The sequence below is a fragment of the Hippocampus bargibanti genome, linkage group LG11, assembly GCF_051943395.1.
Source record: "Hippocampus bargibanti isolate YZ-2025 linkage group LG11, ASM5194339v1, whole genome shotgun sequence".
Lineage (NCBI taxonomy): Eukaryota > Metazoa > Chordata > Actinopteri > Syngnathiformes > Syngnathidae > Hippocampus > Hippocampus bargibanti.
Window position 1 is genome coordinate 15,308,831 of NC_142744.1, and position 15,720 is coordinate 15,324,550.

General features: G+C 41.5%; 2 protein-coding genes across 3 annotated transcripts; both read right to left on the reverse strand.

Moving 5' to 3' along the window:
- Positions 1–61: 61 nt before the first annotated feature.
- On the reverse strand, positions 62–5,184 carry LOC148891766 (solute carrier family 35 member D2-like protein). Of its 2 annotated transcripts, XM_089007422.1 has the most exons (13): positions 4,912–5,184; positions 3,382–3,415; positions 3,210–3,296; positions 3,029–3,096; positions 2,496–2,567; positions 2,342–2,410; positions 1,982–2,084; positions 1,397–1,489; positions 1,090–1,157; positions 936–1,014; positions 779–861; positions 283–335; positions 62–201 (listed from the first exon to the last, which is right to left on the reverse strand). In XM_089007422.1, the coding sequence occupies exons 1-13, from the start codon at positions 5,151–5,153 to the stop codon at positions 191–193; spliced, it is 1,062 nt and encodes a 353-aa protein (XP_088863548.1). In that variant the 5' UTR covers positions 5,154–5,184; the 3' UTR covers positions 62–190. The 2 variants fall into 2 exon arrangements, with proteins under 2 accessions (XP_088863548.1, XP_088863547.1); XM_089007421.1 differs by having other exon boundaries at positions 128–335.
- A 1,389-nt stretch (positions 5,185–6,573) lies between these two features.
- LOC148891767 (SERPINE1 mRNA-binding protein 1-like) lies at positions 6,574–15,510 on the reverse strand. Its single transcript, XM_089007420.1, has 9 exons — positions 15,141–15,510; positions 13,458–13,632; positions 13,217–13,354; positions 12,565–12,636; positions 9,852–9,932; positions 9,481–9,658; positions 8,653–8,718; positions 8,340–8,525; positions 6,574–7,884 (listed from the first exon to the last, which is right to left on the reverse strand). The coding sequence occupies exons 1-9, from the start codon at positions 15,394–15,396 to the stop codon at positions 7,825–7,827; spliced, it is 1,212 nt and encodes a 403-aa protein (XP_088863546.1). The 5' UTR covers positions 15,397–15,510; the 3' UTR covers positions 6,574–7,824.
- Between the last annotated feature and the right edge of the window lie 210 nt (positions 15,511–15,720).

Genomic DNA, 15,720 nt, shown 5'->3' on the forward strand with positions numbered 1-15,720 from the left:
TTGGGGATCTCATTTGAATTTTGGCAGCTCTTCATGGTTTCAAAGTTTTGCTCCACCCATTTTAAGATAAAAGTAAAGCATAACGCTGAGTTATGTAGAATGCAAAAAGTCATCAAAAATAGGCTCGTAAATTGAAGGCACTTGGGAAAAAAACGACGGGTGTCTTCCTTCGAGGTCGGTTGCTTGAGATTCACACCTTTTCTGTTCATAATATTTAAACATCGTCAATGTACTGAACCATGCAAATGATCATTCCAAATGAAGTACGTAAAACGATCTTACTTGTTTGCTCTTTTGTGAAGGTGATATAAGAGTACACGAGGCTGCCCGCAATGCTTTGGGGACACAAAATGTGATGAAATACTGAATGACACATTACCAGCTTAGCCTGCTTGTTCGGTTCATCAACAAATGTTCTCATTTTCACCAATCAAAACTGATCAAACGGGCCCATAAAGAAGTTTAATGAAATTAATATTTTTGGTTGCTTGTTTCAGAAGTGAAAAATATAAAGGTTCAGTAAATGTAGACCATATGAAGTTGCCTGTGAAATTAAAAATCTTCTTCAAATTTTACCCATTTCAACTGTATTTTAGGTCATAAATGAAAATACTGCACACCATTTGCATCAGAAGAACCTGGCAATGTCGTGCTCTTGCCTTTTGACAAATTGAAAACACATTTTTACAGCATCTACTATTTACCAAGTTTTATCTAGATGATTAAAAAAAACTAAGTGTTTGCGAATGTAGAAAGCCAACCTTATCAGTGGTCTTACCTTATGTTCAAACCAATAAAATTAGTCCAGGAAAAAATATAGTCCCCGCCCAAGAACATTCCAACGTAAGTGACCACAATATTCTGCAACAAACAACCATTGCCACGGTCAGTTGTACAATTCCCATCGTGACAAAGTTCTGGATCAACTGGTTTACCTTAATGCAGCCCACAATGGAAGTGGTGAGTGCCGAGTTGTGCTGCGTACACAGCATAGTTGAGTACATTAAAATGAATCTGGCAAGCGACAAAATGACAATTTACACACGTGTTGGCAGTACGGGACAGTAATTATCTGGTGTCAAGTGTTACCCCATAACAGACGAGAGGACAAACTGCCCAACAAATAGCTGGTCCGACCATCCGTCAAACTCCAAGCTCTGAAATATAGTTGGAACACTCGTCCGTCAACAGGAAAAACATGAGATATCTCTGTGCAGCATTTTTTTGCTTGCGCAATTCACATTTTACAATGTGCTCTTCACAATGTTTATTGAAAATGCTGATTATATTCTAGGCTAATAACTTCTAAAATGACTATTAAGATGTTTACAAACTGTAAATGAATCCCGACTAATTGTACTGGTACAGTAAAATGCAAAACCAACAACCACCATACCATTTTTAAGTCTCCGGTATAGTTGGCGAACGCCACGGTGGGTAAAATCATGATGAGAGCGTTGTAGTAGAGAAGTCCAAATTTGCCGAGGTCCTGAAAAAACAGCAGAGAGTTCCAATCAACATTAATGTCATGTTCGCTGATGCACGAAAGTCACGGTCAAATATATACCAAGGAAAATGCATGTCTCTGCTTCGTCATACAAAACACCACAATTAATTAAACTTAAAAATAACTACATTGAAAAAACTAAAATAAAATTCAGTCAATGAAATAAAATAAAAAGGAACACCAAATGGTCAGAAAGGTCAGAAGTCAAACAGTGGTTTGAGGATTGCAGTTTTATTGTGCAGTATTACACAACCCTTTTAATCTTGCATTTGAAAAGTACTCCAAATACTGAATAAATAACAAAACGAAACCTTGGACCAAATACTAATGAACAAAACCAAACCTGCTCTGAAAACGAACTAACACAAACTGAATAAAAAAAATGTAAAATAAAAATGAACATTGAAAACTATTCCAATTCTGTTTCCAATCAAAAACAAACAAACAAGAAATGATGCAAGCAGCCGTGCTCACCTTTGTATCCAGTTTCTGCTTCATGTAAGCACCGCTGGCTGCTGTAAGCACGTTGTTCAGCATTATGAAAGTGTAGCCCTCAAGGTCAAACGCTAGGTCGGCGCTAGTAAGCACACGGAAAAAACACAATACAATACAATACATATTGATTTATATAGCGCTTAACATGGACAACTGTTATATACAGGAAATAAAGCAGTCACAAAGACAATAGAAAGCACCAGGGAGTAAAACTAAGATCAAGTCTGAATCATGCTTAGTCAAATTTCAGAGTACAAGTGAGTTTGGAGGTGGGTTTTCAAGACACGGTCAGGATCTCACGTTTGTGAAACATGTACATGTTGCCTTTGGCTAACTTACCTGGCAGCTATCAAAGCACCAAAGATCATAGTAAACACAGAAGTTTTGATTGTCATCGAGTACGTCTTTCTGATGAGAAAAGGCAAAATGGATGTGGTGTGCTTCACTGTTGGGGCACTGACATTATGAAGATTGGCAATGGAATGAAACTTGCCTTAGTAAGATGCCTTCACATAGCATGGTGAAGAGAATGCTGAACCGTCGCAGAACTGTAAACATGGGCAAACTAATGCAGGAAGAACAAGAGTGTTACAGAAAGTGTCATAAATATTTCAGGTAAAATGATATTCAAAGACATTTTATGAATATGATCTGTCTAAATTTGTCAGACTTTTTTTATATGAACACCCAAAACAATTCGAAGCAACTTGTATAAAGTATTTTTATTATTTCTTCCAATGATTTATTAATTTATTTTCAACCTTAATTTTTGGGGGCTAGTTTTGGTGGCCCCCACGAATACTCTATATCTTTATAAAAAAGGCAGGTATCATTCCGATGCTAATATCGGCCGATACCGATCCATACAATCGGTGCTCACCGATTCCAAGTAATTAGTTTCTTGATGACTTTTTCCTTCATATATCTGAATACAAAAATGTAACTTTTTTTCAACCCCTATCCCTATTTCAACAGAACAAAACTGAACAGCTTAGTGGAAATGGAATCTAATTCTAAGAAACAAACTTAAGTCGTTGAGTCCCAAACAGTCCGGATATTTGATTCCCGGCGTGAAGGAGAGGCAGTGGAAAGATCTGCAAGGACAAAAACAAGGTTGCATTCATCTAGTCATTTCTTGGCGACGACCCATTTCCCTTGAACACACAACTACTCTTCACCTTACCGCAATTTAGTATTTACACCTCACCTTGCGTGGTATACCTGAGTCCATATCTGGAAAGGAAATGACACCCAACATTTTGCCAACCCTCAGAACCACCACTGTAGCCAGCATCTGCCCCCAAAAACAAAAGCGAGGCAAAATATTCATCAAGGCTGGTCACATGACCAGAAGATGACCATGCACGGGAAGTACTCACTTGTCCAATTCCAACACATGTTGATGAGGGAAATCTGGAATAAATTCATATAAATCCTTTCATGCTATCAAGTTGTAGGGCACGTAATGAGTTTTTTTCATGACAATATTAACATATGTAACTTATTTACAATGACCGATGTAATTTTGGTTGAAACGATTCATTGAATATGTTTGATTGCCAGGTATGATTGCGCTGATATGGGAGTTGTGTGTGTATATATATATATATATATAGTATATATATACATACACACATGGGATATATATATATACAGTAAAGTCTCGTTATATCGATATTCAAGGGAATCCGAAAAAATATCGATATAACCGGGACTATCGATATATCCGATATCGATATAACGAGACTTTACTATATATATATATATATATATATATATATATATATATATATATATATATATATATATATATATATATATATATATGTATATATATATACACACATATATATATATATATATATATATATATATATATATATATATATATATATATATATATATATATATATATATATATATATATATATATTTTTTTTTTTTTTTTTTTTTTATTTTTTTTTTTTTTTTTATATATATATATATATATATATGCAGTGAGACCTCAACTTACAAACTTCAAATTTATGAAAATTAAACCTTATAATAAGCACTATTTTCATAATACACACCCACCACGGCTGGCGGAGTGATCTTCGGCGGAAGCACACGACCAAACAGTTACCAACAGTCCTTATGGAAGGTGACTCTCCTTCCATAAGCCATCAACGACCATCAAAAAGGTAAATAAAACTTTCTTTTTCTTTTACAGCATAGTTTATTTCTTTAATTACAGTCGTCATGTAATGCGTCTCTCTTTCCAAACAGCAATTCCCTTTGACCTTCGACCTCCAACGCCATTCCATCAAACCATAAATGACCATCACAAATGTAAATAAAGTGACTTTATGATACAATGCAGTGTATATCTTTCATTATAATACAATAGCACATTTATTATACACAGAATAAGGTATGTTGTGTGTAGTTTTAAGGCTTATTTAGTTGAAAAGTATATTTTATGGAAACCCGGGAAGGGATTATTCCTCTGTCAAACAAAATTTTATTTTGGGAGCAAACGTATTGTACGCCGAGGCAATTATTCCCTCGTGTACTTCGTACTTTTAAAGAGTTTGATGTTTCTCTTTATTTGTAAGTAGGTTCGTTGTCAGATCTCCCAGGCAGGTGACGCGCAGAGATTGATCGTGGCGTGGAGTTGCGCAAGTCGTGCCGTGATGTCCGTCCGACGCCCGGCGTCAGCCGGGCGTGAGTCCGAGATGAGTCTGATATGATTCTGCCCCGTGGTTCACCCAATCTCTCTGTCCCGCGACAGCTTCTTTTATACAATTTGCAAGCGTGTGCTATGCGTCAGGGTGATACGCACATCAAGGAGATCAAGGAATTGAAAGACATGAAAGTGTTGAAAGGCGCACTTCAAAATCATACACTCGTGTGACGCAACACTTTACCTGTAACTGCTCAGGACACTTTTGTTCACAACGACAATGAGAAAGGAACTGGCTCCATAAAAAACTGCCGCGAGTAGTTTGGGAAGCACCGCCGGACTGTCACCCAAAGTGTCAATGTTGGCTCGTCGGGATGCACCTATAGCCTCAAGTGACAACCTTCGTCGGCGTTTGTGCAGGTCTGTCATGTCACTCGCGTAGTTTGAACGCCCGAGGGCTGCTTGGGTTGAAGTTGCAGTGGACATCTGCGCTAACTCATGGACATGCGCAGTAGACAGTCGCACTGAAGTGGATGTGACGAAGGCGGAAATTAGATGTTTACGATACGCATTGGCAAAATATCTACTTTCAGACCACAAAAAACGTTTAAAATTCCCTTCCCTATACAAAAATGGCAACAATCACGTTTGGAAATTATTAACACATCTAGTAGTAGCCATACAATATTATTACTATAATAGAGGAAGGTGAGAAGTCGAATGTGTCTGAATTTTGTCCCGTCCCAGTCCAGACCCAAAGCGCTCGAGGTGAACGTCAACAATGAAAATGGTTTATTCCGAAAATGTATTTGTTGCAGTGAGTCATCGCAGCACACCTTTTTATGAGTTTCCTTAATAGATAAAAGGTCTTGTCTAAAAAAAAATCAATTCATTTCACCAATTACATTCATGCACATTGTATTCAGCCACATTTTGTATTATCCTCATTTGGGTAGCAGAGGGTGCTGGAGATTATTCCAACTGTTTTCGAGGAGTAGGCAGGGGGCACCCTGAACCGGTTTGCAGCCAAACACAGGGCACACAGAAACAAACAACCATTCAGACACACACATAGGGCCAATTCGGAGGGTTCAATCAATCTTCCATGCATGTTTTTGAAACGTGGGAGAAAATCAACACAGGTGGCGGTAGAACATGCAAATTCCACACAAGAAGGCGGGCACTGTAAATGAACTAGTACCTCTGCACTGTGAAATTAACATACAAACGACTCAACTGCCGGGCCGCCCGTCAGTATACATAAAATACAAAAATGAATGTAATACTAAATAAAGATAGATGTGTTTATCATCAATAATTTTTGGTCAAAAATTGGAGACGGGCCGTCAGCCATTGAAACATAGCCGTGGCATTCGCATGCTGAAGAATGATCTTTTGCTTGGGAGGAGGTGGAATGTAGCTAGCCGGCCAGGAAGATTAATGCATTTGCAACGGACAGCCTGCCCCTAATCACACTGAAATTTTTGAGTTAAAACCTACAATTTGGAGTGCTGTGTCAGGGAAAGGTTTCAACATATAGGTCCAACCTTAACTTACAATTTTATAGTCTGAAATAGACAGTTCAGCTGCATCATTTTTTGTTTCCATAATAAACACAGAGGCCTTGTGTGTGGAAGTAAAGGCCTGCAAAATGAATGAGAGCTTAATACGAATCTTTCTGGGAGGTCATCAGCAGCAGACACATTGGTTGCATGCTTTTGTCACACATTTAAATATTTTTCATGGTCTTCATTTTAGCTCATAATAAAGGAGAAATGCTCCAAAATGCAAAAGCAGTGTAATCCAGAATTTCTGTTGTATTCCTTTAAAATAGCAACTTAGTTGCCATAACAGTCGCTGTCACTTATGTGTTATTGTAATGAAGAGTTCACTTTCCATTTGAGAGTACATTTTACACCTCGAAAGCAATTTATTAGAACAGGGATGTTTGCACAACGTTGTACTGTCATGTGGCTCAAACAGTCGTACAAGGGCGGCAGGGGGGGAATACATTCTGTAGATCATGATTGTTCCACAACAACAGCAGACATAATGCATTAGTGCTGCCACACTCATAAAATACTAATAAAACACACAGCAAAATATTGTCTACAGAATTGGGTGGGAGCTTTCAGATCAAGACCAAGCACTTTTTGAGATGCGTTGGACCGCCGCAATCACTTAAGAAGAAACAGTTTCCACTATCATCGGCGAGAACCTGCTGATGGTTTTAACCACGTGAAGCAGTCTAATACTTTCTACGTAACTAGCAGTCACAGTTGCACATTCCATCTCACGCTCACACATACGCACTCACTCTTAACATGAGAAATAAAAATAAAAGTATTTGTTTAGTGGTCCTGAATTTACAAAGTAGTACAGTCTGTATGAGCTAAGAGGACCAGCCTAAAGTTACAACCATCCTGCGAACAGACGGCACATCTGGATCAGGGCATACAATGCGTTACTAACCACTGGTCCACCCCAAAAGACCCCCCCCCCCCCAAAAAAAAGAAGCATTTACTTTCACTGCACATCAAGCAGAACAATCCCAAGCTTTTTTTGTCCTATATCACTGTTGCCTGGTCACCTTTTATCCTCTCTTTGTGCCTCTCAAAGTATGTATGGTATGGTCACGATAATTACACTTTTTAAAAGTCACATTTGAGCGATCCAATAGGTGTTTTGTATGTAGTGTAGTGCTACCACATCACCGAGAAGGGAAAGAAAAAAACTCCAGCTCAAAGTTTTTAGGACCCCATAATACTGAGCCGAAAGAGAGCGACTCAAACTCAAAACCACCCAAAGTGCAGAAAATGCACCATTTCAAGCACAAACAAACTTGATGGATTATGCATAATCTCTGGGCAAAAAGCAACAAAAACTCACCTGCTTTCATCTTTCAAAATACAAAATGTCAGTGTAACAAGAGGTCCTTTCTGCACTTTTTTTGTCATGTTTGTAGTTAAAATTTAAGTCCTCTGGTGGAGTGAGTCGGGCATAACTGTCTTTTTTTCCCTTGCTGATGACTTTTTTTTCCTTTTTTTTCTTGGATTTCGTAGATATTTGAGAATGTGGTAAGCATGCAAGCCCGGTCAATGAGTGTGTGTGTATGTATGGGGAGGTGACGGAAGGGCTGATGGCAGCAAAGTAGCCTTCAGGCTAGCGCGGGGAAGGCCTCAGGGTCGTCCACATTGGGGACCGACACGCCACTTGCCTGGTGGGAAAAACAAGGGAGAGATGACCTTGGGATTCACAATTGCACACAAAAATAAACATGTTCAAAGATTGACAAGCTACTGACAGCCACAGTTCCATTTCCCAATTCTAAAAACAAGCAAACTAAAACGCAAACTTGCTTATCTCATCAAAATCAGCGTGCAACTAACACAAGGAACGAAATGACAAAACTGTAATGCAAAAATATTAAATTGATGACTTAAAAAAGAAGAAAAAAGCAGCTAAATAGCATTTTCCTGAGGATCCCTTTGATGCCCCAGAAGGTGCCTGATAGAAATTCCACAAGCACGAGCTGGCACAAGCTGTGTGCTCATGGGGCCTCTCACCGCAGCTTTTTTCCCCACATCGGTGCTTTCAAACTTTTCTTGTCATCACACCACAGAGAAGAAGTCTCGTTCACATTATCACCTATGTCGGTGCCAGCCACCTTACCTTTTCAGAGCGCCAACCGCTCCGCGCCGGCCTGTTGCCTCCTCCGCCGCGGCTGCCCCTTCCCCCACGAGGGCCCCCGCGGCCACGGCCGGGGCGGCCCAGATCTCCGAAGTTGATCTCCAGCTGAGATGTGATGTCGTTGGCCGGTTTTCGGAAGTGGTGATCGGCAGATTCATCGGTAGCGCCCTGTGTACAAAGCAGGTTGACATGCATTTTAGTTTTGAAAGATCGCTTTTCAATTGACATTTCATGAACCCGAACTCGGCCAAAGTGTCTATGGTTACTATCAAATTCAATGTAAGGTTGCAGTCACCTTTTGGAACGGAGACTGTGCATCTGCTTCCGTTTCTGGAGCATCAATCAAAGCTCCGACAGGCCTCTGAAGATTCAAAAACAGGAACCGTCAAATTGGAGTTTTGGCTCACATTTTGAAAAAAAGCAACGATTGGGAAAGGTGGACACAGTTTCTGCCTAGTTCAGGTAAAACTGCCTTTGGAGAACGGCATTCAAATGCATTTATTGACTTTGAATGACAAGTATCATCAATTACTCCTTTTTATCAGTTATGGAATTAGTTGACTTAAAAATCAATGTTTAGGTGAAGAAACAAATGTTTTCAGTTTTGAGGTCATCGCACAACATTTCAAAATCACAAAATGTCCACAGACGTACATGTCAATATACATTTGGCAAAAATGTTACTTTGAATGTGGAATTGACTTGCATAGTCGATATGGAAGTATGTAGCAGTTACTTAACAGGCTACCGTATTTTCTGGTGTATAAGGCCACCCCCAATGAATGGTGTATTTTCAAACTTTTACCACATATAAGGCGCACTGGAGTATTAGACACACCTTCAATGAATAACAAAAGTTTTGCAAATATAAGGAGCTACAGTAGAGGCTGGGGTTACGCACTACTTCTTCCACGGGGGGAAATGGAGTCGGTGGGTGCGAGATCTGTGATGGCTCAATATTACTTCACATATAAAGCGCACCTGCGTATAAGGAGCAGGGTCATCTTTTGAAGAAAATGAAGGCTTTTGGGTGCGCCTCATACACCAAAAATATGGTACTGTGAAAGGAGCCCTTTTTTGCATTTTGAAATGAGCTTACTGTAGCCTGTGGTCCCGTACTCACATCTTCACTCTTAGACTTGTGCAGCACGTATCCTTTCTTCCACTGGCTGTCTGTGCCCTCGTTCGCCTTTCGGATGTTGAACTCCACCTTGGTACGCTCCTTGTCCTGCATGGCCTTCCACTCATCCAGGGTCATCTCTCGGGGTCCTTCCGGTTTAACTTCCTCCACCTCGTTCTCCCTGCGGAGTCAGCGCATTGTGTCATAGGCCTCACTTATGAATGTCAGGATAAATGCGCAGGAATGCCTAGGAATAAATCGATGACTGGCAGGTGTGGATACATCTAAAGTCAAACCTGGTCAAGCTGATTTAGGAGCCCTCGCATCAATAGCGCACTCTCAGCTGACTTTGCTGACAGGAAGGGAACACTCACTTGTTCTCTGAGCCGGCGGGCGCCTGTTCCTCTCCCTCTGCAGTCGTCTCAGGAGCAGGGGCACAAGTTGGTTGAGCCACACTGAAAGACGTTAAGAGAAGCCTTTTTGTGTTGGCCAACCTTGACTGAAACAAGGTGCAATTCAATAAATAACTAAATAATTGCACACCCCCAATCAAATATCACAAAAGTATCATTTTGAAGGGATTGGAAAGTAAAGGTATCAAGTACAGTAATCCCTTGATACTTTGTGGTTCGATTATCGCGGCGGTCCTTAATGCGTCGCGGATTTTCTTTGAACCTGAAAAAAAGGGCGCAAATGGCAGCTAAAGTCACCACAGCGGGTTAAAAAATCTGTGGCTAGAAAAAACTGTGCAGCTGGCACAGTCTTCAAACTGAAGGGTTCTCGGACATGACATTGGAGGATGTTAACACCCTCATTGAGTGTCTATTTGGAGCCTCTAACGCAGGGGTGGCCAACCTGAGGCTCCAGAGCCGCGTATGGCTCTTTGGCTGCTTCAATGTGGCTCACGGGCTTTCACACAACCAAAACGCTTCACCGATGGCGCTTCCATTCAAATGTTTCTGAATACACAGAACGAACCGCGTCAGCCTATCATCAATCCCGCTACTTGATTGACATAGAGGGCAGCAGATTAGATGACTGGATCACCACTCATGCGCAGAAATTGGTGCTAAGTGGTAAATATTAAGTCGATCGCAATCGACCAAGTGCCAGCAGATTGGTCCCAAAGGAACTGCGAAGGCTGAGAGGATGAAATTGGGGAAAAAAAGATTTGTGTGTTTTTAGGTTTCATTTATGTTACAGCGCTCCAGCTGTTGCTCGTCATGCATGCAATGTTCGTGTGTTCATGTGTGTGTGCATGTGTGTGCGTGTCTGCACATGAATGTGTTTGCGTATGGGTGTGCGTCCGTGCATTGTGAGTGTGCGTGGCTCTTTGCAGTATCACAATAAAAACACTGGCTCCTCATCTGACTGGTTGGCCATCCCTGCTCTAACGGACGAGGACCTCATTGAGATGACGTTGCCCAATGATGGGGAAGACGATCAGGCCCAAGAAGACGAGGAAGCTGGAGAGTGTAGCCAATAATAATAATAATAATAACCTGTAAATATTATACTGTATATACTATATGTTGAAAGTGGACTGTTTGCTTTCTTGCATTAGTTTTACACTGTACTACAAACATTTACCGTGTTTCTTGATACATGTCCTGTACTGTTTTCCACTGAATTTGGCCTTTAAAATAGTTTTTTTTTGTACTCATACACATGTAAATTTACCAATCCATGTAGGGTTCGCTACATCGCGGCTTTTTGGGGGTGGTTTGGGGCCATGTTTCACAGCCTGCATAATTTCATGACTCAACATGCTTCCACCAATTAAGTATTCCCTATAAACTATTCTGCCAGCTGTGTACGGTACCATTGCGATTGGGACACCACAAATTTGAACATTTGTGTTTGACTAAAACACGAGAAAGACTTTCGTCAAGGTTGAGCAACGAACAAAAGTGTGTTTGTGCAATCAGCCGCATGCGCCCCGATGAGGAAACAGATGGCAATGAATGGCCTTGATTGTGACACTGATGCAGGAGACAGAGATAGTCTCATCTTGCCAACAAAAAAAAACAAGTCCTGGTGCAACCAAGGGCAGAAAGAAGAAATCCATCAAGTAATCTGATTGTGTGATTTGTCCAAATGGGACTCTCTAGTAGAGGATTAAAGGACAACCGACGTCTCCGGACAAGTTGTGTCCATAATTTGTAAAATGGCTTCAAATGACTTCTACTGAGCGTATTTAACAAAGATTCCACCGCATATAGGTATATTTTACGTTTTAAGACTCGCGCTGAATATTCAGGAAGTCTTGTTTTTGAGTTGGTGACGAGTCTGTACGTGACATCACTAAAGGACCGCCCTTTACCGTAAAAAAACGCATTGTAGCGGTCCTTCCATCACGTCAATGTATTTTGCTGTACTTGTTTGGTCTGGGGACCTCGTGTTGCACCCAAAAGCCGCCAGAAGCCCAGAAGAGGGTGTCCAAGCACCGTATAAGGAATTTATCAGCCTGTGGAAACGGAGGTGGCCACAGGAGGTCGCCATTTTGTGCCTCTTTTTTTGGGTGAGCGATTTTCCCCCAATGTTGCCTCAAAATGCCATAAATAAATTCTTTAATCAATTTCAAACATGTATGCTTTCCTCTTCAGAACTATTTGAATCATATTCATAACTGGATGACAAGAAAGCATATTCTCCGAATCTGAAGCCATTGTTTTGATTCACTAGCAATGCAAGACGTCTTGGCGTGACGTCACGAACTGGGGGCGGGACTTTCTGAAAATGCCCAATTCACAGCTCATTTTTTTGCAGATTTTGGACACTTTAAGTCATTTTTATTGGTGTTTTGCATTTGACTAAAAATATCATACTGCATGTTTTTGGTATTTTAGATGCTATAAAACGTTTTTCTGGTGTCAGTTAAAAAACAAAAAAGTGACGTCGGTTGTCCTTTAAGGGCCCAGGGAACTGTTTTAAAAACAACAGGGTGGCACTTTATCAATAATTAGTAAGAATTCAGGACCAGAGCATGGGCATTCATTTACTTATTTTGCTGGTGTCCTTGAATGCGCACTTCAACACACTTGGAGCTCAATAGAATGTGTCTATTAGTGTTTATTTCTGTTTTACCTGGCTTCGTCTTTCACATTTCCCCAGTTGTGTGACCCGGTGCCACCACGTTTCTCCTCCTTTTTCGGGTTCCTGAGGCAAGAGCATGACACAAGTCAAATAACGCGAGCAGCGTACGTTCGTAAAGTATTTCATGCTATGTCATATGGAAATGTGCATTGCTATGACAGATGAAGATCTTGTGCAGAGGATGAGTATTTTCGGTACAAACTCATCTGATTTCGCAGGAAAAAAACATCTTAATAAGCTTTACATTGTATTCATGTTGGCTTTTCAGGCATCTTGTTTCTTTTTTCTCCATAGCAGGTAGTATTTTTTGTGAAAAATGTCATTCTGAAGACAATTAAAATACATGCAAATACTTGAAGTAAAAATGAAACCGTGGAGGGTGTGGGAGATGCATCACATATGAATAATTAGAATGCTTCCACCTTTGCCTTATTTTCAGCAACGACCCCCCCCTTTACTTTAACTCCAAGGGCATACATATTACAAAATCATATTAACATAAGTTAATGTCACCAAAACGCGGCATTACATTCTCATGTCATTTCCTTAAACCCATTTGTATCTCCAAAATGTCTTACAAGGACCACCATAAACCAATGAAGCCCCTGCAATCGATTGATCATTTATCAATATTGAGACTCACGATTTGTCGCCGCTGTGTCTGTCAAAGTCTCGTTTGCCACGTGAGTCGAAGCCGTCTCCTCGGCCCATGCCTCGCCCTCGTCCACCGCGCCCACCTCGCCCGCCGCCGCGTCCCCTTGGCGGGCGGTCTCCGGGGAGCCTGAAGAAAAAGACGAGTGAGAGAAGCTCAGCCTTGCTTTTACAATCATACATTTGGGTGACGGCTTGTTTCCAGATATAATCATTCATGTGACAATTCTCACTTGTCTGCGGAGACATCTGGCCCGTCTCCCTCAGCGGGTTTCTCAAAGCGTCGCTCACGAGGGGGTCTGCGGTCTGGCCTCTTGTCTCCAAGTCGCCCCTCAACATGGCTGCCATGATGCTGGGAGCCCTGGTGACCCGGTTGCTGGTCTGGCCGTCGACCCACTCGCCTCATGCCTGACAAGCATACAAGCAGAAGTACGTACAGTCTGTCACCGCTTTGGTTGACATCCTCCATTCTGTGATGCGGGGCTAAAGGAGTGTTCCTATGTGTTTCACTTTTCAAACAATTCTCACCTTGATAGGTCGGTTTGTGACATGCTTTAGTCGAAATAGCCCCAAGGATTGGCAAATCTTGAAGTTTTAGTGTATTGGGTTTCCAAATCTGGTCCTCGAATGTAAATTGTGCAATTGTGCAAATTCACCGTTTTTTATCCATCTCTGGGGACGGACATTTTGTCTCATACGTTAACTTGCTGTTGACTATAAAAAAGACACCGGTGTGTCAAAGGGTTTGGGTAATTTATGCCAGTCAGAGCCCACCTGTTTTTTTTGGATTTTCACATGCTGAGCCCTTTGGCATTGTGATGCTCATTTTAAGTCGACAGCGAGTGGCACCACAAGGGGAAATGTGTTGATTTGATCTTACAATACAATATATATCTATTTATATTTATATTATATTTATATAACACTTTAACAACGGCTGAAGCTGTAACAAAGCGCTTAACATGGACAACTATCATAGAGTAAAATTAAAATCAAGTCTGAATCATGTTGAGTGTATTATTAATTTAATAATAAAGAACCATGACTAAAAGAGCCTTTTATTAAGGTTCAAGAGCATTAAATCATCAATTTGGATCAAAATATTCAGGATTGAGTAAAATACAATTGCAACAATGCATTATAACATAGAAAATGTGTAAAAAATCTGCAGCTGCTACAGATTTTTTTAAATAACAATTTCAAGAAGATTACTTGGCCATACAGAGCCATGCACTGTTTGGCAGTTACTCAATTACAAGCCATTTAATTGTTTTGCATTGGTAAGATGCTATTTTGCCCCACGACAGAAGTCTTCTTTGACTAAATCGAAACACCAGTTTGTTCCTTAAACTATTCAGTGACACTGTTTTTTCAGAAAATAAACAAAAAAGTTTGGATTTTGCTGTCATATACCCATCAAATGTCTCATTGTAATGGGCGATGGGATTATGAGTGTATTTTTGGAAAAGAAGTCTCAGGACCCCAAAATGTAGACAACCGCTGGGCTACAATATTTAACCTAGTGGAGACCGTAGTTCACATTTTGAACGGAGCGCACGGTGTTAACTTCACATAAATTCACACAAATTCAGACGATTCTTCGGTTCAGGATCACGCAGTTAACGTGAATTCTCATCGGTGTTTATACGTCGAGACGCGCAACGAACAGCATCCGGACCTGCGGACACATTCCAACAGGATGCGCCCGTCATAGCGGCTTGCACTGAATCGCTGCCTGTGATACGAGAACACCAACAAGGATAGAAGCATTCCACCTCAGTGTGTCCTCTAACAACAAGCGACCAGACAGGGCGGCTCAGTGTTGACCTCCCGCAAACTGACGCTGTCCAACAGCGGCTAGCATGTTAGCGGGACAGCTGAGCATCACACCAACACAACCATGGCCTGACGTTTACCTTCTTTTTTCAGTGGCGCCGGAGGCTGGGATTCATCCCTCTTCTCCACGAGCGGGTTCTTCCTGTCCTTCTGCGACTCCTTCTTGGGGTGCTTAGCGGCTTGCGCGGCGCTCTTGGCGGAGCCAGCAGCGGCCCCCTCCTTCTTCTTGTTCTCGGCAGCTTTCAGGATCTCCGAGGGGTCCGACTCATCGTCCGGTAACTGGTCGAACCGGTTGGTTACGACACAGCCGAAGCCTTCTTGCAGGTGGCCGGGCATGATGGGGCCCCTTCAGCTGGATTCACCGCCGATTCGACGAGGCTTGATGCAAACTGGTCGCTGGATGCTGCCACAAGATGGCTGGGAGATCGGCCCCTTCTCTTCCGGTGCCTGACAACATCCGGGATACGGGGAGGCGCACGCTAGCGTGAACGCGCGCGCGCGCGCGCGCGCGCCTGCCTGCGTTGTTTTTATTGACATGGTGGAATTACGCAATCGCATGTCAATGGAACTGTATAGTGCCACTTAGCAGTTTTTTTTTTGACAACGATACTAGTGCAGCGTGTTCTACCGGAAACAAATTCCTTGTGTGTTCTACATACT